At 39.7% G+C, this 19073-nt stretch overlaps 1 protein-coding gene and 1 long non-coding RNA gene across 2 annotated transcripts in view; both read left to right on the top strand.

Annotated features, from left to right (window-relative positions):
* The window catches only part of capn1 (calpain 1), a 79011-nt gene that overhangs the window by 18225 nt on the left and 41713 nt on the right, over nucleotides 1-19073 (top strand). The window contains exons 2-6 of the mRNA XM_023949080.2: nucleotides 4895-5342; nucleotides 9501-9570; nucleotides 11291-11409; nucleotides 17612-17745; nucleotides 18314-18482. Of these exons, the coding sequence (XP_023804848.1) occupies nucleotides 5088-5342; nucleotides 9501-9570; nucleotides 11291-11409; nucleotides 17612-17745; nucleotides 18314-18482 (747 nt within the window). The 5' untranslated portion in view covers nucleotides 4895-5087. The remainder of the gene's footprint in view (nucleotides 1-4894; nucleotides 5343-9500; nucleotides 9571-11290; nucleotides 11410-17611; nucleotides 17746-18313; nucleotides 18483-19073) is intronic.
* Nucleotides 18829-19073, top strand: part of LOC144987034 (uncharacterized) — a 1221-nt gene continuing 976 nt past the window's right edge. Inside the window, exon 1 of the long non-coding RNA XR_013650888.1 lies at nucleotides 18829-18894. This is a non-coding gene — a long non-coding RNA (uncharacterized LOC144987034). The remainder of the gene's footprint in view (nucleotides 18895-19073) is intronic.

Genomic DNA, 19073 nt, shown 5'->3' with positions numbered 1-19073 from the left:
ATCTGTTGTAGCCACTCCTCCAGCTTGAGGGTTACTGCCCCGAGTGCTCCAATTACCACAGGCACCACTGTCACCTTCACTTTCCATGCTTTCTCCAGTTCTTCTCTGAGTCCCTGGTATTTCTCCAGTTTCTCATGTTCCTTCTTCCTGATGTTCCCATCGCTTGGTACTGCCACATCCACCACAACGGCTTTCCTCTGTTCTTTATCCACCACTACAATGTCTGGTTGGTTCGCCATTACCATCCTATCAGTCTGGATCTGGAAGTCCCACAGGATCCTTGCCCTCTCATTCTCTACCACCTTCGGAGGTGTTTCCCATTTTGACCTTGGGGTTTCCAGTTCATATTCTGCACACATGTTCCTGTATATTATTCCAGCCACTTGATTGTGGCGCTCCATGTATGCTTTACCTGCCAGCATCTTACATCCTGCAGTTATGTGCTGGATTGTTTCAGGGGCCTCTTTGCACAGCCTACACCATGGGTCTTTTCTGGTGTGGTAGATCTGAGCCTCTATTGCTCTGGTGCTCAGGGCTTGTTCCTGAGCTGCAAGGATGAGCGCTTCAGTGCTGTCCTGTAGGCCAGCCCTTTCTAGCCATTGGTAGGACTTCTTGATATCAGCCACTTCAGTTATGGTCCGGTGGTACATCCCAAGCAGGGGTTTGTCCTCCCATGAGGATCTGTCCTCCAGCACTGTATCCTCTGCTCTCCATTGCCTGAGACATTCACTGAGCACACTGTCATTTGGGGCCTTAAGTTTGATGTACTCATGCATCTTGGATGTTTCATCCTGGATAGTGGCTTCTACGCTCACTAGTCCTCGGCCTCCTTCCTTGCGGGTAGCATACAGTCTCAGGGTGCTGGATTTGGGATGGAACCCTCCATGCATGGTGAGGAGCTTTCGTGTTTTAACATCCGTGGTCTGTATCTCTTCCTTTGGCCATCTTATTATTCCTGCAGGGTATCTGATAACTGGCAGTGCGTAGTTGTCTATTGCCCGGGTCTTATTTTTGCCATTGAGCTGGCTTCTCAGGACTTGCCTTACTCGTTGGAGGTATTTAGCTGTTGCAGCTTTCCTTGTTGCCTGCTCCAGGTTGCCATTTGCCTGTGGAATTCCAAGGTACTTGTAACTGTCTTCGATGTCTGCTATTGTTCCTTCTGGGAGTGAGACCCCTCCTGTGTGGACTACCTTGCCTCTCTTTGTCACCATCCGGCTGCATTTCTCGAGCCCGAATGACATCCCAATGTCAGTGCTGTAGATCCTGGTGGTGTGGATCAGGGAGTCAATGTCACGCTCGCTCTTAGCATATAGCTTGATGTCATCCATGTAGAGGAGGTGACTGATGTTGGCCCCATTTCTGAGTCGGTATCCATAGCCAGTATTGTTGATTATTTGGCTGAGGGGGTTCAGACCTATGCAGAACAGCAGTGGGGACAGAGCATCACCTTGGTATATCCCACATTTGATGGACACTTGTGCAAGTGGCTTCCCATTGGCTTCAAGGGTGGTTTTCCACAGCTTCATTGAGTTTCCTATGAAGGCTCTTAGAGTCCTGTTGATGTTGTACAGCTCAAAGCATTCAGTGATCCATGTGTGTGGCATTGAGTCATAGGCCTTCTTGTAATCAATCCAGGCTGTGCACAGGTTGGTGTGTTGTGAATTGCAGTGTTGGGCGACTGTTCTGTTGACCAGGAGTTGGTGTTTGGCTCCTCTGGAGTCTCTACCAATGCCCTTCTGTGTGTTACTCATGAATTGATCCATGTGCCTGTTTATCTTGGTTGCAATGATGCCTGACATGAGCTTCCATGTTGTGGACAGACAGGTTATTGGCTGGTAGTTGGATGGGATTGCACCCTTTGAGGGATCCTTCTGGATCAGGATCATTCGCCCTTCCGTTAGCCATTCGGGGTGAGTCCCATCTCTTAGCAGCTGGTTCATTTGTGCTGCCAGGCGCTCGTGGAGTGCGGTAAGCTTCTTTAGCCAGTAGGCATGTATCATGTCAGGGCCCGGTGCTGTCCAGTTCTTCATACCTGAGACTCTTTCTTGGATGTCTGCCACTGTGATGGTTACTGGATTCTGTTCAGGGAGGTTGCTATGTTCTTTTCTCAGAGAGACCAGCCACTGGGCATTGCTGTTATGTGCTGTCTCTTTCTCCCATATACTTTTCCAGTACTGTTCAGTTTCTAGCCTTGGTGGGTCTGCTCGGCTGTTTTGACCCTGCCACTGAGCGTACACTATTGCAGGTTGAGTTGCGAAGAGCCTGTTTATTCGTCTGGCTTCATTGTCTCTTGTGTACCTCTTTAGGCGGCTGCTCAAGGCTAGGATCCTTTGTTTGGCAGTTTCCAGTGCTTCAGGTATGGACATCTGGCTGTATCTCTTAGGTACTTGCTTTCTCATTGTACCTCTTTGAGCCTCTGTCAGCTTACTCACATCCTTCCGAGTTGCCTTGATTTTGGCCTCTAACCGTTGCTTCCATGGTGGGTACTGTTTTCTTCCATGGTTGCTCTTATAGCCAAGCATCTCAAGGATCACTGCTACTGAAGTGTAAAGCAGTTCATTGGTTTCTGTGATGGTTGTGGTAGGAATTTCCCTCAATGCTTCATTCACAGTTTCCAGTAGACTTTCAGGCGGTACATCACTTAACCGTTGTAGCTGGTGTCGGGGTTGCCTAGTGTTCATTGTAGACATGATCTTGTCTTTCAGGTCAGTTGCTGCTTCGCTCAGGGTAATTGTGGTTGTTGGGGCTGTGTACCCAATCTCAGGGTGGGAGTGTGGTATAACCTCCTCTCTGACCTGTTGTTCTGGCTCTCCCGTGGCATTGTATTGTATTGCTTCAATCTCAAGTTGTGATAGGAGTTGCCGTTTGTGGATGTTAGAACACTGGGCTACCAGTTGTTTGGCAGTTAGCCCTGATTGTGGGTTTCGAAGCATCCATTCATTCCACATTCTCTGCATGTAACCCCTCTGGGTGGGATTACTTGAGTAGTAGCATCCTAACAGAACCTTGTTCTCACATCTAGTCCATTTCCGTCTTGTCTTATATATATATATATATATATATATATATATATATATATATATATATACACACATATACATATATACACATATATATATGTATATGTATATATATGTATATATATATATAATGTCTATTGCATTTTCTAAATCGACGTTATTAATCTGTTCTTTAAATCCAAGTCATTTCTAAACAAGTTTTAATACTTAATGAAACCACACCCTCAAACCTGCTGGAGCAGAAAAAAACTCCCAGAAACACATGGGTTGTTCTTAATGGCTGCTACTCTCAGTAGGCAATGGAAACTTTTGCACCACACTAAAGGCCCGTACACACCGGGACGAATATTCGCCAGCCGTTATTCGCCAGCGTTTTTCAATACGTTTTTTGTGTTCACACCCAGGCGATTTTTGCTGACGATGAGCCGAGCAAACATGCAATTTCATTCCCTGACATTAGATGGCGCTTAATGTAAAACAGAAATACTCCTGTACACAAGGTGGTGCTGCGCAACTTTACGCTTCTTGAAGTCGCTTTTCACTCAGAAGAGAGCAAGTATTTACACGCTTGTCAGAATCAAACAAAGAAAACATGAATATTTCCAGCACCAGTAGCTCCAGCTCCAGTTCCAGCGATGAAGAAATTATTGTTCTGTTGAATGATGAAAGACGCCGGAAAAGACGTCGATTTTGGGTACATCCCATAGTTACGAGAAGAGAAGAACATGGGGAGTTTATCGACTGGTACAACAGCTGAAAATGTATCATGAGCGTCTTCGGGGATATTTTAGAATGTCCGTCAGTGAGTGCATCTTCTTCGTCTTATTTCTTCGCGGCAGTGTAGACGCTACTTGGCGTCTATCTTCTTCGCTGGTATGTGTGCTCAGCAAGACAGTTTTGTGTTTGAGCGCCCCCAAGTTGTGTTTTACTGCAACTTCAGAAGCTCCAGACACGTGTTCTCATTGGTCGTATAGTTTTTGACGCAGCGCGTCAAACCAAAAAAACGAACCCGAGGCGTTTTTTAAAAAATGACGCTTTTACGCGTGGCGTTTTTCGCGTCTGTGTGCGCACTAACATTGATGCCCTTTGTTTAGTCACGAGGCGTTAAACGTCGGCGAATATCGCGCGCGAGATTCGTCCCGATGTGTAAGGGCCTTAAGTCTTTAATCAGGAGGAGTTTAGATGTTGGACAACAGAGGAAGTGGAAGAGGGTAAAAGGGGGGATTGTTAAACATGAGCGTGTGCTCAGCAGAGTTAAAGCAATAGGAAAGGTTTAGGTAAAAACGGCAAAAACTGATAATCTGAGGTGAACTCTCTTCGTGGCTCTGGTTCTATCAAAAGATTTGGTAATATGTGACAGTTTACACTTGGGCCTCCACAGCTTTGCCTAATTAAAGAGTCGGAAAGCTTTTGCTTGTTCCTGCAGACGTGCTGCCTTCATTGGGCATTTTGATTCATTCTAAAATGCAAAATCTGTCTATGTGTGCAACCCATCCACTGCACGCAATTCAGAATTGTCATGAGAGAAACCCGCTCAAACAAATTTTTTGAACATTTAGCCACACTGTTTGTTGCACAGGGGAAACTGATATTCAACTTAAGAATGCATGCATGTACCTGAAAAGAACACAGGAAGGCCACATGGCCATAGGCGCGCACCGGCTGCCGTGGCCACAAAAGCAGCCCACCATCACCAAGCATGAATGAGGAATGAATGAATAATGCTTTGAGCAGCTGGAAAAGCACTGAAAAATCCAAGCCATTTGTATTATTGGACAATTACATTTGACTGGGATGCGAACATAGTGGAAGAACTCATCTTGGATTCGTATTTCTGCAGATTTGTTTATTTTTTTTTTATCTTTTTCTTTCAGGATTTTCCAGCTACTGGGCTAAGGAAACCTAACAACCTTCAATTTGGGGATCTGAGAAAAAATCTTCATTTATCTTTATCTACCTTTTTTTTTTTTTTGAGGACGACATCTTTCTTTGCAGGGAAACATCCATAATTTGATCAAGTTTTGCAGGAATTAGTTTTTAAAGCTCTTGTTGCGCAAGATCACAGAAATGGAGCCAAGCATCTATGCCTCTGGGATGGCTGCCAAGCTGAGGAGCCAGTGGGATCGCGAAGATGGTCTAGGACAGAACCACAATGCAGTCAAATTCCTGGGACAGGATTATGAGTCCCTGAAAGCCCAGTGTCTACGTAGTGGGAAGCTTTTTGAGGACAACCTGTTCCCATGTGCTGCATCATCTCTGGGATTTAATGAGCTTGGTCCAAGATCATCCAAGACCTACGGCGTCCGTTGGATGAGACCCACGGTGAGAAAAGCGCAGTGAACTTGAAAAACTCATACATTTAGAATATTCTATGAGAGTAGCTCTTCTCACTTTTATTTAAACTTAATTCAAGCCGCAGAAAAAAAACTTTGATCCCGTTAGTCTTAATAAATCCCTTGGATTTCTCTTGTTTAAAGACCCACTCTGTTGAAAATGTTGTTTTGGGTTATTTTAAGCCTTTTAGAGTAAACTACACTGACCAAAAATATAAACGCAACACTTTTGTTATTGCTCCCATTTTGTATGGTATGAACTCAAAGATGTGAAACATTTTCCACACACACAAAATAATCAGTTCTCTGAAAAATTGTTCACAAATCTGTCTAAATCTGTGATAGTGAGCACTTCTCCTTTGCCAAGACAATACATCCCACCTCACAGGTGTGCCATATTAATATGCTGATTGGACAGCATGATTATTGCACAGGTGTGCCTTAGACTGGCCACAAGAAAAGGCCACTCTGAAATCTTCAGTTTTGTTTTATTGAGGGGGTCAGGGGACTCAGACAACCAGGGATGTTTTCAGGTTCCAAGAATTATATACAGATCCTTGCAACATGGGGCCGTGCATTATCGTGCTGCAACATGAGGTGATGTTGTTGGATGTACGGCACAACAATGAGCCCCAGGATCTCGTCACGGTATCTCTGTGCATTCAAAATGCCATAAATGAAATGCACCTGTGTTCTTCGCCCATAACATACGCCTGCCACCACCACCATGGGCTACTCGATCCACAACATTGACATCAGAAAACCGCTCACCCACACACGCTGTCTGCCATCTGCCCTGAACAGTGTAAACCAGGATTCATCGAAGATGCTTCAAGCATCTTCGATGTAGTCAGGGTGCTGCTGCTTATGTCTGAGTAAAGGAGTAGCCAATCACAAAAGTGTCTCCGCCTTGTCTGGTTTGATTGGCAGACAGACTCATTCTGCTGAAAAAGCTCATTATGAAATAAATAAGTAATTCTGAAAAACAGCAATGTGAAATAAAAACAAAGATACTTTGGAAAATATTGATTTTGAAATCCGAGTTTCTGAAAAAAAGACATATTATTGGTTGATTATGTATTTGAACGAGGTCATATTTTTCTTAAAATTATGAACAGTTTAGGACTCCATAAATTTCTACTGAACTGCCCCTTTGCAGAAACTAGAAAACACAGGTTTTTATTTTATTTTTTTATTTTGGCAATAGAATACCATAATCAAAGTTAAAAGACCACTGAAAACGCTGAATGTATCGAAAAAGGATCGGAGTGGGAATTCAATATGAACTTTTCTCAAACTAGATGTAAAAATTGTTCTTGGGTTGAGATTTGGGAGTCGCCCATCCAAATGAAGTTTTTTACATTTAATTTTAAATCTAAAATAAATAAGGTTGACAACATTCAAGCCCCCTTAGATTTGATACAACTCTTTTAATTTATGTACAGTTATTAAAGCCTTTGGCACCAGATGTTTGGACACAGCCAAGTGTGTAACTTTGGGCTGTTACTTACTAGAGTAAATAGGAACTGACATGTTTGCATAACAAACCACCACCTGACCTGGCTTCAGTTATAGTAAAAACAGCTTCAAACAGGAAGTTAGAAGGGTTGTCTTATATTGTACTCAGAATTAGACCTTTTAAATAAATAGATTTTGTGGTTAATAGCTTATGGAACTTACTTACGAGCAAATGTATTTGTGCAAAGCTTTCCCAACGGTTTAAGTGAAGTTTAGGTTTTGAGTTGACCAGGGGGGCTGATTTGCCTCTAATTATCTAAAGTATAAGGAAAAACCTACTTACTGTGATGTGAGCAGCTTTTTTGGATGTGGATTTATTTGCTGTGGTAAACAGCAAAAGATTTTGTGTTCGATGTTTCCCATTTTGTGCATCATTGTAAGTTTTTGCTTTGATTTGAGTGAAAGTAGGCCTAAGTAAAGTTATAAGACAGCTTTCTCTCAGTTTGGATTAAACCGCTGTAGAGCAGGTGTCTGCCTACAAAGTAAATGAAGACATCTGGTGGTTTTCAACGAGTAAGCAGATAAATACAGTATTGCAGTTTCTGGCAGGACCACCCTTAAACATTTTTTTAATACTCCTAAAACAATATTTTCCTATAGAGCTGACTTACATTTGTTGCTAAGCAACTAGACTTGGTAATGATTTAGATGTACTCAATGCTTCAGGATCAGTAGTGTACAATCCTCTTTTCTTATGTTTCGCTTCATCCAGACGAGAGGAGGATTTCAGTCTCCCTCGTCTAGTCTTCATGGTTTTTATTCTCATTTGCTTCTTTTTCTTCGTTATATATCTTTCTCCCTTCCTCATCCTCGCCTTATTCCATTATAAATGCACTTCTTTGCAGCTGAATATGTCACCAGACAACAAAGTGCGACTGTGTTATTCATGGCCGCTTGGAAGAAAGCACGCTCTAATTAATGTTGGTCCTTCACTTCCCATGACAGTCTGGTAATGCCAGCAGGCGAGTCGTGATTTTTATAGCTCTTGGAGTTGGGATCATCTGCGTGACAACAGCATCTTAGTATCCCTTGTAGTTTTCATTTGAGCATGTAGACCACCTAATGTGCACATGCATGCATATGTGACAGGCTGCACGTTCTAATGCTTTCTGAGGTACCGACTCACCAAAAGATTCCATGCTTCATGATTTATTGAACAACCTGTAATATTTACAGGCCATTTTCACATTTCCGTCACAAAATCTATGCTGTGTGTGGGGATGAGAATGAAAGCTTTGGTGTGTTTGTGTCTGAAGGTTCAACTGTGTGTGTGTGTGTTTGTGTGTGTGATCTTTTGTGTGCCATTATGGGGGATGGTTGGATTTCTTTATGTTGTGTATCTCACCAGGCCCAAATCGATACATCACACTCTTGTATGTTGAGTTTATCTGTGCACTAGGGTTGTGCCGATGGACGATACCATCGTCCATCGTGATGGGTGACTGACCTCACGAGTGCTTTTTCTGTTGAAGAACGGAGCTGGAAGAAGCCAGGACTAAGGGAGGCTAACACGGCCTAACAACATGTAGCCTTTGATGAACATAAAATCCATGGGAGAAATGCTGCAATCGCCATCTAGGTTGCACGTAAATATGTGGGAATAACATCAGCCTTTATTTTGTCGGGACACGACTGTAAACACAAATCCACGAGATTGTTTGAACGGTTTTTAAGGACTGAGCGACATTTCTGCTTTGAACAGCTCACACACCGCCCCAAAGCCGCTGTGTGTGCTGACGGTCCGAGCTCTGTTCGGACACACACTTTAAGACCCGGTTCTGAGTTCGGTAGCTCGTTCCCCTAGAGCTGCGGGACGGATCGCAGTCCTAAGTCTCCCACACATATCGCACATGTAACAAAGCCCCCCCTTCCCCTCAAACACAAAGCTGTAAGTCCGCGCTCCACCGGTCCACTTGACTAATTAAGTGCGGGAGCGGACTACTTCTTTTCTATTTTGTTTGTTACTTTTTTTGTTAAAGTCACTTCCCTCAGTTTATACTGGATCATCGCGGATGAGTCATTAGTTGGGAAATAAAATAAAGTTATAAAGTAAAATAACGAATAATAATTATATAAGAACGAAAAATTAAAAATAGCCCCCCCACCGACGATATCATCGTCCATCCCGATGGTTTACTGCAAACATCGTCAACTGCCAATTTAAGCGACATCGCCCAACCCTACTGTGCACCCACAAGACTAGCATTTTTTTGTACAAAAATTCTGTCCATCATATGACCCCCTTTCTTTTTAAGCTACATTCACACCACCCTCAGTGACACACATTCATGCAGCCTCTTCAGATGAAAAGTCTTTGTAAATGTGTGTCTAGAGTTCAAGTTCACGTGTAACTACACACGTTTATTGTTGGCACCTGATTTTCACTGAATATATAAACAAGATCATTTTAAAAATCTGAATAACTTTTTAGTCTACCACCATCAGCACAAATCGTGCATGATAAGCAACTCTGACTAAAAGTAGATCTTGTTATTGCATAAAAAAACTATGCCTTGAGGAATATTGGAAGTGTTTTACTCCCTTTGGGACAGCAGAGGCCTACATTGCATGTTTGAAAAATATTATCCTAGAACTAGAGTTAATTTCTTTTTCTTGTTTTTCTTCATAGGAGCTCTGCAAGCGGCCCGAGTTCATTGTGGATGGAGCTACTCGCACAGACATCTGTCAGGGAGCTCTGGGTAAGCCCCAAAGGGAGAGCCTGTGTTTTCCTGTGATTATTTTCATTATGGACGGGAAAAGAAATCACTTTAGAATGAAACTGTTGGACTGTAAAGACCACAGGTGTTGGTCCACAGGTGTTTGTGCAGAAGCCACACAGCATTGTGTCAGGGGCAGTCAGAATCCTTGGAGAGCTTGAGGATTTAGTTATAGATAATTAAAGTTTTCTTCACTACAAAAGCTCTGGGCAGCTTAACTTTATAAAGATCCTGACCCCTGTTCAGTTTGTTAAACTGTAATCCATCCACAGAGTTTCATGTTTACTGTTTCGATTTAAAGATGCTCAAATCAGTTAAATTTAAAATTGACTGTCAAAATGTGATGGCTAAATTTAAAGCTGCTAATGTGTTGTTAGCATGGAGAAAAAAAAAGTGTTAAAACTGCTGATTTTAAACCACATTTAAGGCAAAGTTATTTCTACATTTAAGAAAAGTTCTTTTTACTCTTCCTTTACAAAACCAACTTTTCAGAAAAGAAAAGCAAGCAAGCAAACAAAAAAAACAGAAAAATGTGTTTAGCTCTATTTTAAGCAACTTTTTTTTATACAGCACTTAATAACAAAAATATATTTTAAAACAAAACATAGGCCTCATATAAAAAACAATTCTTTAAAAGAATACACACAATGCCCCAAACCATCACAACCCTCACATTGTGAAACACAATAAAACAGATAATAAGTTCAATCCAGTTCAACGGAAGGGGTTATTAAAGTAAAGTTAGCACATCTAGGTTTTACCTGTCATCTGTACCTTTAAATATGCATCCATGTGTATCTTTTTTTACATGCGAGTTGTTGCGAGAGCTTCATCCATGATAGCCAACTTAAGTTTTACCTTAACTTAATGTGGTCACTTCTACATCAACATTAAAAAATAAAGCATTAAAAAAATCAAAGCTTTGGAAAAACTTCCGTTGAGACTTAAAAAAATACTTTAAAAATGTAAAAGAGATGTTGTATGATGATGTAGTAATGGAAAACCTTCAATCTTATCTAGAAACCTAAATGATCTTTCATTGTTGTTAGCCAGTGATGACTCCATGAATCCTGCGCCAATGTGAAGGCATATTGGCTATGGATAACGTGTGAATAACGTATTCTGTAAAAAAACAAAAAAAAAACAACAAAAAAAGCTGTCCAACCTGCAGGTGCTGTGGGGATAAATAATGAACACTTGTAACAGTTCATTTTCTCTCTTCTCAGTCTCTTTATCAGTCTTATCTATAATTAATGCCTCATTTTCTGCTTTGCAACTGTAAACACTACTTCCCTCTAATCATCACTGTAGATGTGGCAATGCTAAAAGCAACTTCTCACACCATGACATGAAACTGTTTGTGACATTAATGCTCACTAAGGACAAGAAAAACAATATTGTTGTCAATAAAGGCAGCCTTTGCAACAAAAACCTGTGTCAACCATTAAGTCTACATGCTTGGTGAAGCTGCTGTGAAGCAGATGAAGTGACCCTCCTCTGGTATAATTATAGACACCTTTTATACTTTTAACAGTGGGATTCCTTGCAGAAACAGAATGGTGCTACATTTAATTAGTGGTCTAACATCAGCTAGCTTGCGCAGATTCTAGGAGGTAAAGCTCAATTTGATTTAGCTCTTTTCTGCAGTTTTTATGGCCCAGAAGAAAACAGCCCTTTTCTTTATTTCTGTCTGATTCTCCAGGTGACTGCTGGCTGCTCGCAGCCATCGCCTCACTTACCTTAAACGACAATCTTCTGCACCGAGTGGTTCCTCATGGACAGTGCTTTAAGCAGGGATATGCTGGCATCTTTCACTTTCAGGTAAAGACCACATGAATTTCTTCATTTAGAAATATTACGGAGGGTAACTTGACAGTTTAGAGCTAGAAACAAAAGCACAACTCTACAACAGGCAAGTGTTTAGATGGATTCATAACTTTGATGTCATGCGAAATACAAAAATAATTAAGTGTCGAATATTGTGTAATCAAGTAGTTGGTAAAATCCAAAATAATTTGGTAAAAAAAAGTTCAGAACTTAGTCTATTCAGCATTGTGTGCTTTTTCTTTCTATAAAATATCACATTTAAGTGGTTACCACAATAATTGTAGCTCTGTCCCCTTTTCACACATTGCAAGACAGATCATTCTTTTTTATTCCAAAAAAGAGACTGGAATATTGAGCCCCAACTTTATGGTACAAGTCCTATCACCTTGGTACTCTAACAGAGGGAATATATACCATTTTGGAAAACATCTATGACGGTAATGTTTCAGGCTAACCTTATTTTTTTGTTTGTTTTCTATTTTCCAAGAATTTACTCAATAGTAGTAAATAAAGAAGAATTAAGATAATATTTTATTATCATGAAGTTGTTTATTATCCTCATGAGTTAGGGCTTTTAAAAAGACATGTACAAAGACAAAGTGTTTCTCTTGTCTGCATCTTAACTGTCATTTTTGCTGGTCTTGATGTGAAAGAGCAGCTGTGGTGAACTGTATACCACCTTTTGGTGGTGAATATTGAAAAAACTAAGAATTTAGTTGCACTTTGTAAACCAGTGAAACATGTTTTAAGTTTAGAATTGGATTAGGTTACTAATTTTCCCAATTATTCCCTTTTTTATTTTGTCATAAATGTGAAACAATACTGAACCAAGTATCATCCTTCACAAATACTGTCAAAGTTTGCATTTAAATGTCCCAATTTTTAATTTGTGGTAGAAGATGGAAGACCATTTACCCATCATGAAACATAAGGCTGTTTCCCAACCGTTTTACTTACTTAAGTTTTTGCATTGGATCATTACTCCAAGAAAACACAATACACTTTCAAAAGTCCTGAAATGGTTCATTAAAACAGGAATTGTGCCCACCCAGCTTTGCTGACAGTCAAGAATGAAAGGTCTGCCACCTGTGTAGGATACCTTCCATGAAATTCTGCTTGAAGTTACCAATGAAGGGATCTATAAACGATGAATCATTTTAAACCCTTTAATAACCTTGATAATGATAAATTAAAAACTGCTAATAAAATAAAAAAAATAATGAGACCCTGTTGCAAGCATCTTGTAAGTTCTAGTTTAATGTCCAAGACAAGCCCCCCGTTTTCACTACTACACTGATCTAGAGCTAGTAATAAAAGCAGATTGAAGAATGTAAATCTCACTGTGTGCTAAAGGGTGTGTGTTTTTGTGAGCAAATAAGATATTTTTTTCAGTGTAATAACATTTTTGATTTGACCTGTTTTTCTGTTGTTTTTAACAATCTCCTCAATAATCAAGAATAACATAAAAATTAATATTTGCTTTTAGAGAGAAAGAAAATATAAACCTCTTATTAATGTAAATATTAACACACTTAAAGACAGCTGCTATATATTATACTTGTAAATATATTGCTGATTGCTAAATATCACTGGATTTTTGTGTCATCTTGGAACGCAAAAGTTAATATATTCCCCTTCGTAAACAAGTGAGACCGGTTTATTTCGAGGAGCAATCTGTTATGAATTTTAGTGTCGGTCTTGGTTGCAAGAACAGAGAACAGTTCTTTTCAACAGGAATTTATCCACACCCAGCTTTGTCAAACTCAACACTTTGCATTTAAAGGAGTGTCACCTGTGTTGTCAGTCCCACATAAATGCCTTTCAAAAACTGGAAAGCTGTAGAATTTTGGCTGTTTAACTCTATAGAGATTAAGAACATACAAGTTGAGACTAAAAAGTATGACGATGAATTTGTGCTTGTGGAATTTTGTTATTTTTTTCCTTCTTCTTTTATCCTAAAGGAGATATCCTCTGCCATTGCTGAGCGGAACACTCATTTATTGCTTATTATTCTCAGTAGATGGACAAGAAGAATCTTCTATTTCTGCCTGACGTCTCTGTGTAAAAAGTATTGCTACTTTACCCTCAAGCTGCTTTTGTTACACATAATCCACACCTCACTGACTCATCTATAACAAGCCTTACCTGAAAAATCCACACCCCTTCAACTAATGGTAAACATTACCTCGAAAGATTTTTGTGACTTATACAACAAGACAGCACTTGGATTTGTTTTCTAGAAACCAATAAAAGACACGTACCAACACTGAGCCTCTGTCAAAAGTAAAATAAAAAAACTTTTTTTGGCTTTTTTTTCTGTTACTCCTTTTTCAGACAAAGTAGCATGTGCGATATACCTGTACTTCAGTGTTTCCAGGAAGGCTCGTTTGCAAACAGCCTCAGGCTGAGCTTAGAACCTTAACTTTGTGTACAAATTGCAAATACAGCCTCAGTGTTCCTGGAAAGCTGTTGCACAAAAGAAGAAGTATTATAAGTGTTTCCCTCATCATAAACCCCTGACAAAGATGAACATCAGTGCCAAGACGAGATGCTTTTATTTCACTCCAGTGTTTGCTAATGCAAACCTTGTGTATGTTCCATTGCAAACTTACGAATGAAACTTGTATAAGAGGTGTGATTTACAGCATTTTCAGCAGTTATCTTGCTAAGATGAATAAAGAGTTTTTATTTTACATGATTACAACAAATCTATGCAATCTTTCTGCAATAGATGGCATATTCCACTTCTGTACCTCAAAAGTCCTGAGATTTCATTTTACCTGCACAGATCCAAGACACTTTGTGCCAGATGCAAGAAATCATCCCCAGAACATACCAGAGACTCCTCCAGAAATTAGGAACTGTCTTCTGTTGCTGGTTATTATGGCCCGCAGCAGCAGTCAGTGACTGCAAGGACCATATTGTTTTTGAAGTTGGAAAGATGCGCGTAAAGCCACCAAAATTTGCACACACCTACGACACCCCACCCATGACAGTGATATCACAGCGAGCGATAATGTAAAAAAACAAAAAAAAAAAATGAATGGGCCGAAAAATGTGAATGGGCTCAAAAAACAAAACAAAAAAGGAAATCTGTAATGAAACCAAAACATACATGTCGTGCATATCCCATAAAAAATTTAAAATCATTATGGGATGGCCACACGACCTATGGCCATTTTGTGGCAAACTCTGAGAATTGGCGATTTTTGTGTTTATCTACATTATGGGAAAACAACACTTTTGTGCAACCAGCTCGAGTCTACAAATACCATAGAAATTTCATTGACCTTAGGAAAAGAATGCCATCTTGAATAAATAAAAAGAAACTTTACTTCCAGATACAAACGAAAACTCGTCCTAGAGATTTTTGGGTAAACATTGCCACAGGTGTCCATTGTGTCAAATTAAGCTTATGCTTTGCATTCCAGCAATCTGTTGTGGTGCAGTTTTCCAAGGAAACAGGGTTGAATGCCCTTAAAAGTGAGAGAACAGTTCTTTTCAACAGGAATTTATCCACACCCAGCTTTGTCAAACTCAACGCTTTGCATTTAAAGGAGTGTCACCTGTGTTGTCAGTCCCACATAAATGCTTTCAAAAACTGGAAAGCTGAAGAAGTTTGGCTGTTTAACTCTATAGAGATTAAGAACATACAAGTTGAGACTAAAAAGTATGACGATGAATTTGTGCTTGTGAAATTTTGTTATTTTTTTTCCCTCACATAGTATATCCTAAAGAAGAAATCCTCTGCAATTGCTGAGCGGAACACTAATGTAAGCAAAGAACGAGGAGTTGGTGATCAGCTGTTTCCTGCCAACTCAACCTGCAGACGTGTCTATCGCATCGAGGGCTTATGGAGCGATATTTGTGCCATTATTCTAAGCACAACACTCAGTTTTGAGCGTAAAACTGTAACATTTTGTGTACTCAAAAGATTATTTTGCAATTGAAACCGAAAAATGCACTTAACGTTCAAAAATACATGCTAACAGAACATTTTAATCCCGAAACTTTAAAATATGTGCAATCAAAACAATCTTGGCTCTTGAAACTGAAAAAGACATGCAATCAAAACAATTTTCACTCAAGAGAAATTCTCTCTTCTGTGGTTGAAAACAGAGCAGGCCACTGCGTTGCAAATGTGCCACTAAAGCCAGCCAATCAGACATGGACATGAAGGCTGACGCTGATTAGTCAAAAATTCTTCCAATTGCGCACAGACCTGATCAGTACTGAGCACATGTTTAAAGCATTTACTTAATCAACAGCCCATCAGTCTACGAGCTGATTGGAAGAATTAGACCAATCTGCATCAACCTTCATGTCCATGTCTGTGATTTTCTGACTTTTTTTGGTACACACTCATAACATGGTACCCTGCTCTGTGTTGTCGTTTGCACATGTTTTTGAGTTTCAAGTGTATTTTTCAGTTCCAAGTGCAAAGTAATTTTTGAGCACAAAATTTAAGTTTTACGCTCAAAACAGTGATTGTTGTGCTTGGAATAACTGCACGAAAATCGTTTTATAAGAGCATTGCCAGCAAGACCTGTCAGCCTGCCAGGTGTAGCGTATCGAACTCAGTGGGAAAAATGAAGATGCAGAAGCACAAAAAAAGAGACCTGGGTACATGCACATATCAAAGTCATGTGTTATGCATGCATTTAGACTTGGTTGATGATTACGTTTAGGGATGGTTTATGTCTGTCTGATTGAGCAAAACCATTTTGTCCGACCGAAAAACTGCACATGTGCACACAGTGACAGAGATGGATTTTGTTCAGCTCCTCTCCGCCAACCTAACACTGATGGAGGAATATATGCCATCTTTCTTTGGCATGTATGAATATCTAATTTGAAACAAATGAAAGACTGGTGACTATGAACTAACTTTTGTCTACTGCTGTTTGCTAAAAAATTGTGACAATATTCCTCAGTTGGCATTGAAAAGCTATATAAGCTATATATATGCAAGCTCCTGGTGGTTAATAGCTACTGTGTTCTGATCTCTATTTTTAGTTGTTTGACTTAGTTGCTGTTAATGCTTTTCTTTGGTTCCATGATTTTTAGCCTTTCATGGATTCTTCTTCTTTCTTGCAGCTTCCATCCCCTTTCGTTACAACAATCAACAGGATCATGATTGAACTCTCTGAAACTGGAATAATTGGTGCTCGATTGTACTACAGATTCAAATTGGCTGATGCTCTGCTACAATTTCTTGTAGCAGTTAGGTTTTGGTGTGTCCTTGGAGCTCCTGCAGCACTTTAAAAATGGCTTTGACTTAATATCATGTTGCTTAACAGTTGCTATTTATTTCCCCCAGCTTCTGTTTGATGTAGTTTGTACCTCCCCCTACTGGAAACCTAGAATCAGGCAGCATCTCCTTTTGGAAAAGTCCAATATTTTTCATTGATAAAAAGAAATGTCAAATTAACATTTTTTTATGTTTGCTGATGTATCTTTTATAAAGGGAAAACACACTTCTTGTTTTTAGAAGGATAATCTGTCATAATGCAAAATAATAAACATGTAAAGCATTTCCCATAAAGCTAACGACGTTCCTATGAACTTGTTCAACAGTTTTACTTGCCAACTAACCGAATTTTGGGTGTGTTTGCTTCCCCAAAATTCAAAATGTTTGTGCAGCTCGTTGCAGATAGAAATGTGCAGCTCAGATATGTTAAGAACCGTCTGAGCTGGAGAACAGGCTTGTACAGGTTTAGTCAGCAACCCGCCAACCCTGCTGCTATAGAGCACATTACATTTCAATTGATCTTTCATTTTTTTGTTTAGTTCAAGAACACTGGAGTTAATATGTCCGCAATATTCAAATGGCATAACATTATAGGACTGTAAAGAGAAACAAACATGTATTTTTTTTTTGATTGATTTAATGATCTTCAATAATTCGAGTTGTTTTGAATCCACAATTAATTTCCTGTTTATTATGACTTTGATGTCGTAAAGGCATAATGGTCAAATATAAAATGTCATAAGAGTAATTTAGGAGATGCATCTATGTATTTTTTATTTAGCAAGAAAAATTTTGGGGAAAAAGGCTGCTGTGGTTTTGATCATTAAAATGAATACATAACAGACAAATTAAAGCCTCATAAAAGAATTAGGTGTTGAAACTGGTTTACAACATACGTGATTTGCTTGATTTGTATCATCTTACGCATTTTTCTTTGTTGTGCAGTTCTGGCAGTTTGGAGAGTGGGTGGACGTGGTGATCGATGACCGGCTGCCGGCGAAGGATGGGAAGCTGCTCTTTGTCCACTCTGTAGAGGGAACAGAGTTCTGGAGCGCTTTGCTGGAAAAGGCTTATGCCAAGTAAGTTGGAAAATATGTTTTTATATTGACTTATCTATAGGACTGTTTTTTTTCTTATGTTTAATAAAGTTGTAACAAAAACCCATCGTGAACTACTTGTGTTTCAAACGCTTCTGTGAAGTTACTTGTCTCCTCGCCTGAAAAATGTAAATTTAAAGAAAATAAGATAGAAAATAACAGTATACTCTTTGAAAATTAAGGGTTAAAAAAATTTCAGAAAATTTAAGTGTTTGCATATTCAGAAAGAAAGTTCAATGGTTTGAATGGTCTTTGAAAAAAATCTGATGGAGCAGAAAAACTTCCATAAATGAATGTGGAAAACCCAGACAAAGAAACTTGTAGCTGCTCCAGTGGACGGCTGTGACATCTGCTAAGTAAACAAGTTTTCCTCTATAGCCATTTTTGATGCTTCTTCACATTGTATAGAGTTTTCTGGAATGTACCGTTCTTTTTTGCCTTCTAGAAGTTGGGTCTTTTCACTTTGACGGAAACCCCACACAACATAACTTTGCCATTATTTGTGTCTTGGCTAAGCTCCTGAAACGATTCACCTCATTTTGCGCTCCAGGCTGAATGGCTGTTACGAGGCTCTGTCAGGTGGGAGCACGTCGGAGGGCTTTGAGGACTTCACAGGCGGCGTGACAGAGATGTACGATCTGATCAAACCCCCCCCGGACCTCTTCGGCATCATCAGCAGGGCTGTGGAGAGAGGATCCCTGCTCGGCTGCTCTATTGATGTCAGTACTGAGATATGTTCTTGTCTCATGAGTTTCTGTCATTCTGTCAACTCTTCTCATTCAGTCAAATGAAAATAATTGGACTGAATGAGAAGAGTTGAGAGTTCTTTTTAATGAATTTGCAGGGTTATTTTCTGTTATATTATTCTCTTCATTATACTCTTCTTTGAGCTGAATTTAGCTGTGAACATTGATTCTAAGGAACTGAAAATTGTCCATTTGTTGATTTTGATCTTCATGGGTCAAGTTGCATTTTAACATAGGACCCCTTTTTTTAGCAGCTTCACAATTCGTGCATCCATTGAACTTTTGAGTTTTTGGAGAGTTTCTGCTTGAATTTCTTTTGCAGGATGTCTGAATAACCTACGATATTTTGCTTGAGGGTGCTCCAAAGGTTCTCCATAGGGTTCAGGTGAGGGATGTTGGGGGTCCACACCATTAGTTTATCCACTTGTATGCCCATAGGAGCCAATGATTCAGAGGTATTCTTTGCAGCATGAGATGTACATTGTCATGCATGAAGATGACTTTATGGAAAGCATGGTGGTTCTTTTGGTAGTACAGAAGAAAGTGGTCAGTCAGAAACTCCAC

This window comes from Oryzias latipes, chromosome 18 (assembly GCF_053564925.1).
Source record: "Oryzias latipes strain Hd-rR chromosome 18, Olatipes_Hd-rR_3.1".
In the NCBI taxonomy this organism is placed as follows: domain Eukaryota; kingdom Metazoa; phylum Chordata; class Actinopteri; order Beloniformes; family Adrianichthyidae; genus Oryzias; species Oryzias latipes.
The sequence above is the reverse complement of the archived record's forward strand: the minus strand, read 5'-3'. Positions and strand labels throughout refer to the sequence as shown.